General features: G+C 46.4%; 1 protein-coding gene across 1 annotated transcript; it reads left to right on the plus strand.

Annotated features, from left to right (window-relative positions):
- Positions 1–3,056: 3,056 nt before the first annotated feature.
- EMWEY_00038930 (mRNA (2'-O-methyladenosine-N(6)-)-methyltransferase, putative) lies at positions 3,057–5,899 on the plus strand (the record flags this gene model as incomplete). Its single annotated transcript, XM_013482411.1, has 6 exons — positions 3,057–3,077; positions 3,508–3,552; positions 3,752–3,820; positions 4,162–4,217; positions 4,527–5,606; positions 5,821–5,899. The coding sequence occupies 6 exons, from the start codon at positions 3,057–3,059 to the stop codon at positions 5,897–5,899; spliced, it is 1,350 nt and encodes a 449-aa protein (XP_013337865.1).
- Between the last annotated feature and the right edge of the window lie 4,846 nt (positions 5,900–10,745).

Consider the following 10,745-nt stretch of genomic DNA (forward strand, 5'->3'; position numbering starts at 1 on the left):
CACACAGCAGCAGCAGCAGCAGCAACAGCAGCAGCAGCAGCAGCAGCTCGCCAATCCTTTGTTGAGGCTTTTCTTCTTGTTGTGTTATTTCTTCTCTTTATTTCTGTTTATATCTGCTGCTGCTGCCTTTAGCCCTCCTAGTGTCTCCTCAGCTTCCTTTCTGCTGTTGCTGCTGCTGCTCCTGCTGCAGCAGCTGCTGGGGGCCCCTTAACATAGGGGCCCCTTCTATGGAGCCTACCTGCCTCTTCCTTCCCCTGTGAGGGGCCCCCAACATTCTCTAACTCTCGACAATACCACATGACTGTTGCTGCTGCTCAAGGGGCCCCCGAGGGGCCTCAGGGGGCCCCCAAGTTGGGTTCCCAGGAGGTCTCCGCTGGGGGCCCCCTTGGGGGCCCCCAGGGGCCCCCCCCGGAGGGGGAGACATTCTTTGGGTTAACAACTGCGTTACGACCTGATGGACGACTAAGCTCTACTGCCCTAAGACCAATTAAAGTTGAATTGGGGCCCCTCAAGGGCCCCCATGGCAGTGCACGGTGCACGCAGGTATGCTGCTGCTATGGCTGCTGCTGCTGCTGCTGTTGTTTGTGCTGTTGCTGCTGATGGATATGATAATGCTGATGAGGTAGCGGGGAGAGGGATGCTGTGGGCAGGGAGCAGCAGCATGTGTGCTGCAGTTTATTGTGTTGCTGCTGCTGCTGCTGCTGCTGCATGTTTATTAATTGTATGTGTATATGGGGTTTGCTGCAGGGTTTAACAGTTGCTGTAGCAACAGTAGTGGGGCCCCTCGATGCCAAGGGGGCCCCCCCAACAGAGGCAGCAATAAGTGTATACGTAAAGACCCTATCGCAGCAGCCAACAGGCCATCGTACATCTGCTGCTGCTGCTGCTGCTCGTGCTGCTGCTGCAGCAGGAGAGAGTCTAATTGCTCAGAGGCAAGCAGCAGCAGCAGCTTATGCTGCAGCAGATAAAGGGGGCCCCCAGGGACCCGCTGCCTTAGCAAGAAAATCCTTGGATTGGGATAGATGTATGGAGTATAGACTGCAGCAGCTGCTGCAGTCAGCTGTATATACACCCCAATTCCCCCGCTGCAATATACAATTTGTTGTCTTGCTGCAGCAAGATGACGGCAGCAGAGAGTCTTGCTGCTGTAATGCTGCATTTGCTGCTGCAGTGCATGCAGGTCTTCCCCTTAGATGGAGGTGTTGGGCCCTATGTTATGCCTCTCCACCCCTTCCTGTGGGGCCCCCCCAGGGGGGCCCCCAAGGGGCCCTACCATGGGCCTCGGAGGGCACAGTATATCTGGACCCTACGGGGGAAGAGGAAGTAGCAGCAGCAAATGTAGAGTGTGTTATTACCGACCCCACCACTGGGTACCTTGTAGGGTCCTTCTCTTGCATGCGTTTAGATGCCCCTAGCCGTTTTACTCCTGGGGGGGCCCCCGAGCCCCTGGGGGCCCGGGGGGTCTATGGGGCCCCGAAGGGGGCCCTTAAGGGTCTTGCTACTGCAGCAGCAAGAGTCCTTGATGAGAAGGTACGAAAGGAAGTAACAGAGCTCCTAAGGGTCTCCACGGCTAGTTGGGGCCCCCAACCGCAGTAGTAGTTGCAGGGGGGGCCCCCTCGAGGGGGCCCGTTTAATGTTAGGAGGCCCCCCTAATGTTAGGGGGGCCCCTACCCGAATACGGTTGTTTAACATTCTTTGGGGCCCCTTGGGTACTAGGGGCCCCTGTCTCTTTTCTGTTTAAATAGGGTTTAGTAGAGAGACAGAGGGAGACAAACCCTAAACCCTAATGTTGCTAGCAGAACTAAGGGGAGTAAACCCTAAACCCTAATGTTGGCTAGAGGGAGAGACACAGAGACACACAAAAGGAGACACAAGGAGACAGACAGTAGAATAGAGACAAAAGGAGACAGACAGACACAGACACATAAAAGGAGACACAAGGAGACAGACAGACACAGACACATAAAAGGAGACAAAAGGAGACAAGAGAAGCTGTCTAGGCTAACAAAAAAGGAGACAGGAGGAATAAAAGGAGACACTTGCTGCCTATTAAGAGACAAAAGACGAAAAGGAGACAACTTTAGGCAAAAGGAGACACATTAACAGCGGACTCCTCTAGACAAAACAAAAAGGTCTAGGGGGCCCCCTATGTCCCTTAACATAACAAACATGGGGCCCCCGTGGTATACATACACATGCCCCTCAACATGCTGCCTTGGGGGGCCCCCTCCCTTGAGGGTAATACTATAACTGTGGGGCCACAGGGGCCCCCCCGTGCCATGCAAGAAATGGGGGGCCCCACAAACCTAAACACTAAACCCTAAACCCTGTGTTATTAGGGGCTCTTTTCTTGGGTACGACGGGGGCCCCTCTCTCCCCCAGGCCTCCCTAGAGTAGGGTTGCCTCCAGGGGGCCCCTCCCTACAGGCCACCTAGGGGCCCCTTAACGGGGGCCCCCAGGGGTCCCTCCGAAGGCAACTTAGCTGCGGCTAACAGATCTGCTTCTTGCCTTTTTCTCCTTCTGCTTCTCAGGAGAAGCAGCCCTGCAAAACACCAGCAGCAGCAGCAGCAGGAAGGGGTTTCTCGCCATGGCAATAGACCATGAGGGGCCCCCTCACAAGGGCTAACGAGAACTAACGAGGGCCCCCATGAGGGGCCCTGGGGTCCCCCCAGGGGGGGCCCCTAGTTAGGGTTTTGTATTTTCTTACCTCTTTGGGCTTCTGCTGCGAGTTCTGTCTCTCTTCTCTGAGGACACAAAAGGAGACAAAATTAATACTTACAGCTGCAGCAACCAGCAGCAGCAGCAGCAGCAGTATCGGGTGACCACAGCTGCAGCAGCATGTGGCAGCAGCTGCTGCACCTAGTAGAAGCAGCAGCAGCAACAGCAACAGCAACAGCAGCAGCAGGCGCCTCACTGTTCTCGCCGTCCCCCCCAGTTGCACTCTCTGCCTGCTTCTGCTCCTTCTTTGCTGCAGCAACAACAGCAGCAACAGCAGCAACAGCAGCAGCAACATGAATAGCAGTTGTAGCTATCGAGACGATAGAGGTCTCGCTAAGATGCGAGGCAAAACCCTATACGTATATCCTAAACCCTAAACCCTAGACTCGCCAACGGCTGCCCGTCTCTGTATCAGTGTTTAGAACCAGAAGCTGTATTAGGGTTTAGGGTTAGGGTTTAGGGTTTAGCGTTAGGGTTTAGGGTTTACCTTGGTGGCGTTCGTGTGTCTTGGAAGAGAGCTCAACCCTCAGCGTCTTGCCGTCTAGCACGCCCTGCAGCAACCCAGAAACCCTAATTAGGGTTTATTAGTGTTTATTAGGGTTTAGGGTTTAGGGTTTGTTACGCCGTGCATTTTCGGCCTCTACTTGAGTATTGAATTCAAAGTATTCATGTCCTTTAGGAATTCTATTTATTATAGTGTATTAATGTATATTAGTGTTAAAAAGTGTTTATTAGGGTTTAGGGTTTAGGGTTTAGGGTTTAGGGTTTAGGGTTTCTTACTCCATGTAGGTGCCTCCTAGCATTTTCGGCCTCAACCTGTGTATCGAACTCAACGTATGCATATCCTTTAGGAATTCCTGCCTTTTTATCTATGGCGACGTCACAAGAACGAATAACTCCATATAGACCAAATATTTCCCTTAGATGGCTCTCCTTTACGTTACGAGATAAAGAAGATACATTTAATGTACAAGAACGATCACGACGCATCTTCGTAAGGGTTTAGGGTTTATAAGGGTTTAGGGTTTGACAGGGGGAAGGAGAGGAGAAGAATGATGGGCGAGGAAGGGGGGGGAAAAGAAGAGATGGAGAAGAGGTACAGGTGGGGAGAGAGAGGGTTAGGGTTTACGAGGGTTTAGGGTTTAGGAGGGTTTAGGGTTTAAAGGGGGGAAACATAAGACATACAGGCAAACACTGCCGCTGCACCAAACAAACTTTGGGTAAGCTAAGGCACAACTCCCACCCAAAATGCTGCTTAAGCAGCAAATTAGGGTTTAGGGTTTAGGGTTTAGGGTTTAGGGTTTAGCCAGTGAGAAGGAGAGGAAAAAAAGGGCACCGTGAGGTGTGAATTTGCGCAATCACAAGTGGGGCGAAAGAAAAGCAAAACAATTGATGTTTTACAATTTAGTGTTTAGGGTTTAGGGTTTAGGGTTTACGGTTTAGGGCTTCTCCTCAGGGCCCTTTACTCGTGCATGCAACAGTGGATGTACAGCGCGTAGGTGGGCCCCCCTTTGGGGCTTTGTTTCTAATTGGGAAAAGTTCTTTATTATTTCTCTTAGTTGTTCTTATGTCTTCTTTTTCATATTTAGGGTTTAGGACTTAGGGTTTAGGGTTTAGGGTTTGTAGTTGCCCGCTCATCCTAGCCCAGGGGCCCCCAGTGCCTGCCGCTCGCTGCTTCTTTGATGGGGCCCCTCTCTCCTCCAGGACATATCATGCCCTTGCTGCCACCGAAAGGGTTTAGGGTTTATTGCTTAGGGCGTTGCGCTTAGGGTTTAGGGTTTAGGGTTTGACGGGATCCTTTTACTCAGCTATGTCCTGAGCATGCCTGTACCCCAAGGCACAGGGGTACCCCAGGGTGTACCTGGGGGCCCCCCCTCTCATCCCTCACCATCAGGGGGCCCCCCTCTACCAACTGTACCCCCACCGTTGGGCTTGCATCCTGGGGGCCCCTCTCCTGGGGCCCCTCCTGCTGCGGCTTCTCCTGCTGCTGCTGCTGCTCCTCGTGTTGCTCCACGGGTACCCCCTGCTGTGCCCCCACCCAGGCCAAAGCCTCCTCCGCCTCTTAGGCAGCAGAAGCTGCAGCAAAAGCAGCCGCAGCCGCAGCAGCAGCCGCAACAGCAGCAGCAGCCGCAGCAGCAGCCTCAACAGCAGCAGCAGCCGCAGCAGCAGCCGCAACAGCAGTCACCGCAGCAGCAACCGCATCCAGTGCAGCAACAGCAGCATCAGCCGCAGCAAGTGCAGCAGCAACTGCAGCAGCAACTGCCTCAAGTGCAGCAATTGCAGCAGCAACAGCAGCAGTCGCGTCAGACTTCTCCGCAGCAGCGTGGTCAGCAGCGACAACAACAACAACAGCAGCAGCAGCAGCAGCAACAAGCAGGGCAGCAGCCGCAGCAGCTACCAGTGTCTGCATATCCGCAGCGACAGCAGCAGCAATCAAAGCAGCAGAGAGGCGGTGGGGGTACAAATGGTGGGGGCCCCCGTGAGGGTAAAGGGTCCCGTCAGCGGTCGGGTGGTCATGGGGGCCCCCCATCAAAGAGGAAGCGTGGGTCCGGCAAGCACGGTGGCAGCAACAGCAGCAGCAGCAGCAGCAGCAGCAATACAGGTCATGGTCATGGTGGTGGTCCTCAACATCATCATCATCAACAGAAGCAGCAACAACAGCAGCACCAGCAGCAGCACCAACAGCAGCAGCAGCAACAGCAGCAGCAGCAGCAACACTATCGTAGTGTAGTAAAGATGACGAGTAACGAATTAGGGAGAAGAGGAAGAGACAGATTATTACTAGATTATGCACAACATTTTGTTAATACAGGAGAAAGACCACAAAACTTTATTAGGGATACAGAACCAGATAAAAGATTCAATGCTTACTTCAGGCAAGAAAAAGGGTTTAGGGTTTAGGGTTTAGGGTTTAGGGTTTAGGGTTTTAAGGGTTTTAAGGATTTTTAGGGTTTAGGGTTTTAGGGTTTTAGGGGCTACGGTTGGGGGTTTTAGGGTCTGGGGTTGAGGGGTTTTGTTAGGAGGGAGTTGCTGAGGATTTAGGGTTTACTATTTGAGGGTTTAGGGTTTAGGGTTTAGGGTTTAGGGTTTATGTGTGTACAGGTTAAAAGAATTGATGGAGTTGAAGAGACAGGTCATATGGGCAAGGGCTACACCTGCCCAATATATCCGAGTAGGCTAGGGTTTAGGGTTTAGGGTTTAGGGTTTAGGGCTCTATTTTTCTCTTCTTGCTCCAGATGCATGCATGCATGCATGCATGTACACATACATACATATACATATACATATTCATATACATATTCATACGTACGTATACAGGCATATTTACATCTTGTTGCTTGGAGTATATTTCCTTGTTTATTTTATGTACTATTAGTCCATGTATATGTATATGAATAATGTATATGAATATGTATATATGAATGTATACGTACATATACATATACAGATACATATACATATGCATATACATATACATATACATATACATATACATATACATATACATATACATATACATATACATATACATATACATATACATATACATATAAAAATACATATAAATTTGTATTTTTACGTATATATACGTATACGTATATGTACGTATATACAGGCCGACCTACGTCGCTTTGATTGGAGTATATTCCCTTGTTTATTTGATGTAATATTAGTGTATACATATCCATATACATATACATATACATATACATATACATATACATATACATATACATATACATATACATATACATATACATATACATATACATATAAATTTGTATTTTTACGTACGTATATACAGGCTGATTTACGTCGCTTTGATTGGAGTATATTTCCTTGTTTATTTGATGTAATATTAGTAGATCCTCCTTGGGCAGAATATGCAGAAAGATGTGTTGGGGCTAAACAACCATCAGAGGATCTTACTCCTTGGTCCCTACAAGATATTATGCAGGTAATCTATTTATTTATTTATTTATTTATTTATTTATATACATGTATGCATGCATGCAGCAACAGCAGCAGCAACAGCAGCAGCAGCAGCAGTGGGAGTAGTTAGGGATACAGACAGTATAGAGGCAAAACAAACGGCAATTAGATGCTTTTTCTTCTTCTTGTGTCTCTTGTTGAGTATTATCTATGCATGCATGGATGCATGCATGGGTGCATGCATGAATAACACTGCATGCATGCACACTAATACATGGATGCATGCATGCATGCATCCATGTGTGTATATTCAGCTACCAATAGATAAGATAGCAGAGAATCAATCCTTTTGTTTATCTATGCATGCATGGATGCATGGATGCATGCATGAATAACACTGCATGCATGCACACTAATACATGGATGGATGGATGCATGCATGCATGCATGTGTGTATATTCAGCTACCAATAGATAAGATAGCAGAGAATCAATCCTTTTGTTTTTTATGGTGTGGTGTTAAACATCTAGAGGAGGCAAGAGATGTTCTTACCAAGGTATTCCTCTCTCTCCTTTATTACTGTCTCCTTTCTTATTGTCTCTTTCCTTTCTTATTGTCTGTCTCCTTTCTTATTGTCTGTCTCCTTTCTTATTGTCTTCTTTCTTATTGTCTCTCTCCTTTCTTGCTGTCTGTCTCCTTTCTTGCTGTCTGTCTCCTTTCTTATTGTCTGTCTCCTTTCTTATTGTCTCCTTTCTTATTGTCTGTCTCCTTTCTTATTGTCTCCTTGCTTATTGTCTGTCTCCTTTCTTATTGTCTCCTTTCTTATTGTCTCCTTTCTTATTGTCTCCTTTCTTACTGTCTGTCTCCTTTCTTACTGTCTCCTCTATTACTGTCTGTCTTCTTTCTTATTGTCTCCTTTATTACTGTCTCCTGTCTTATTGTCTCCTTTCTTATTGTTCCCTTGTATCTGTCTCCTTTTATCTGTCTGTGGATATCTATTTATCTGTGTCTCTCTCTCTCTGTCAACTGTCCCTTTAACTGTCTCTCTATTTATCCCCACCTCCCTCTGTCTCCTTCTTCCTGTGTCCCTTTTGCATGCATGCATGCATGCATGCATGCATGCATGCATGCATGTATATTATTGTGTATATTGTGTGTGTGTGTTTACTTAGTGGGGTTTCCGTCGTTGTGAGGATATATGTTGGGTAAAGACGAATAAGAGTGCTGCTGCTGCTGCATGCAGCAAGAAGCAGGAGACAGCCCCACCGCATGCAGTATTAAGAGATGAATCATCTTATCTTCATAGAACAACAGAGCATTGTCTTGTAGGTATTAAGGGACTCGTAAGAAGAGCCCAGGTAAGAGACAAAGGAGACACAAAAGGGGACAGAAACATAAATATATATATATAAATATATAAGTAGACACATAAAAGGAGACACAAAGGAGACACTTTCCCTTGTCTGTCTTATACTTAGGTAAATAAATAAATACACCAAAAGAGAACTAGAAATCAGGCCAATAGGGTTAGACCAATCATTATGTTCCTCTCTGCATCCTTTGTCTATATATGTATATATATATATATATATATGTCCGTTATTAATGCATAGGATGGTCATTTAATTCACGCAAATATAGATGCAGATGTAATAGTATGCGAAGAACCATTAGATTTTGCGTCTACATATAAACCTATTGAATTATATGATATAATAGAGAGATTCTGTCTAGGAAGAAAAAGGATAGAAATATTCGGCAGAAATAGGAATATAAGAGATGGATGGATAACTATAGGAAATTCTATTACAGAGACAAATTTTCAGCCTAAATTGTAAGGATATTTATTTATTTATTTATTTATTTATTTATTTATTTATTTATTTATTTATTCTTATTATTATTCTTATTTATTTATTCTCCTTTTTCTTATTTTATTATCATCTTTTCTTGTCATTATTTATATATAGCCAATTCTATTACACACACCAATTGTCAAGTGTCTCCTTTTAACATTAATAACTGTCTCCTTTTTATTAGTATATAACTGTCTCCTTTTCTTTCTTGTATGGGGATCTTTTTTGTTCTTTTTTTGGGTATATATATGTTACTATAAGGATGGGTTAGTATAGGGAATGGTATAACGGAGATAAATTATCAATATAAATTGTAAGGAAAGGAGACACTTTAACTGTCTCCTTTTAGTACCAATAAGTGTCTCCTTTTTTTTATTATATGTGTCTCCTTTTTTTTATTATATGTGTCTCCTTTTTATTATTATATGTGTCTCCTTTTTTTTTTATTGTATGGGGATCTTTTTTGGTCATTTTATAGGTGTATATTTGTTGTTATAAGGAGACATTAAGTGTCTCCTTTTTGCTGTTTAGGTGTCTCCTTTTCTCGATCATCTATTGCCTCCTTCCCCTTCCTCCTCTCTCCCTTCATACTGTCTCTTTGCTGCTACTGTCTCCTCTGCTTCTGCTGCTGCTGCTGCTGCTTCTGCTGCTGTCTCCTGTATAGGTATGCGTCTTGGTTCGAAGGAGACACTTCTTACCCCGAGGCGTCTTCTTATGTTGGTGGTCATTACCTTGGATCAACAGAAGAGATAGAAAGTCTTAGGCCTAAGTCTCCTCCAAGGGAGGTCAGGCCTCAGCAGCAGCAGCAGCAGCAGCAGCAACAGCAGCAACAGCAGTAGTGAGAAGGGATAGGATAGGCGGGATGCACCAGCAACAGCTGCTGCTGCAGCAACAGAGACAGTACTCGCCCCTTTCTCTAGGAGACAGTTCTTTTTAGGTGTCTCCTGTCTCCTAACTTGTCCCTAAAGGAGACACCTGTTGTCTCTTATTACTAAACCTGTGCTGTCTCCGCAGCTTATTTAACATACTATAAAATAAATTAACTGCATGCGCATCTAGCTAGATAAATAGATAGGTAATTAGCTAGCTAGCTTGGTAGTTGACAATACTAGTTAGCTACGTAGATAATCAACTAGTTAACTAGCTAGCTAGCTAGCTAGCTAGCTGGCTAGCTAGCTAACTATTGCACAAGATGGCTGACTAGCCGTAGACTTAAATCGGCGTTAGCTGCTGCACCATTGAAGGCAAGACATTGGAAAGCAGCTGCCCGCTGGCTAGCTAGCTAGCTAGCTAGCTAGCCATTTATTTAGCTAGCCAGTTAGCTAGCTAGTTACTTAGCCAGCTAGCTTGTTAGCTATGTATGTATATAGCTAGCTAGCTAGCTGCGGCGGGTATTGTCCCCCTCCTCATGGAGGAGGGCATTGATTATATTAAAAGAAAGGGACAACAGAGAGACAGTCTCTCCGTCTGTAACTAAAGGACAAGTGGCGGCAAGGTGTCTCCTTCCTTTTCCTCATAAGAGGAGCTCGAGGTGTATATATCTGTCTCCTTTTGTGTCTCTTGATGGAGACACCCCGAGGAGACACCTCGGAGGAGACACATCGGAGAGGAGACACCTCGAGGGGACACCTCGAGGAGACACTCGGAGGAGATACTCGGAGGAGACACCTTGAGGAGACACTCGGAGGAGACACCTAGTGGGGACCCTTCGGAGGAGACACCTCGGAGGAGACACCTCGGAGGAGACACTCGAAGGAGACACCTTGTGGAGACACCTCGAGGAGACAGACAGTCTCGTTGGCAAGCAAACAACAAACAAAGAAGAAGGAGACACCTAAGAACAACAAAAGTGTCTCCTTTTTATTAGCGCAAGCCGTCGATACACTCGTAACAAAGAGGAGGCTGTTGTCAAGACAAGACAGGCTGTGCATGCATCGGATGCCAACAAACTGCTTCTGCTGGTTCTACTGCTCCTGCTGCGCTTGCTGCAGCAGCAGCAACAACAACAACAGCAGCAGCAGCAGCAAGTTGGTCTATATATCCCCTCCCTATAGGGGTCTCCGCCACTTTGGGCGGAAGGAAGGGTACCCCTGTGCTGCAGGGGACAATTACTCCCACAGAGGAGACACTAGCTCCTACACAATTCCGCTTGCTGCTGCAGCTGCAGCAACAGCAGCAGCAGCAGTAGCAAAAATAATAATAATGAATTGACACTAATAAATAAATAAACATGTATAT

This window comes from Eimeria maxima, genomic scaffold (assembly GCF_000499605.1).
Source record: "Eimeria maxima Weybridge genomic scaffold, Emw_scaff609, whole genome shotgun sequence".
NCBI classification, from domain to species: domain Eukaryota; phylum Apicomplexa; class Conoidasida; order Eucoccidiorida; family Eimeriidae; genus Eimeria; species Eimeria maxima.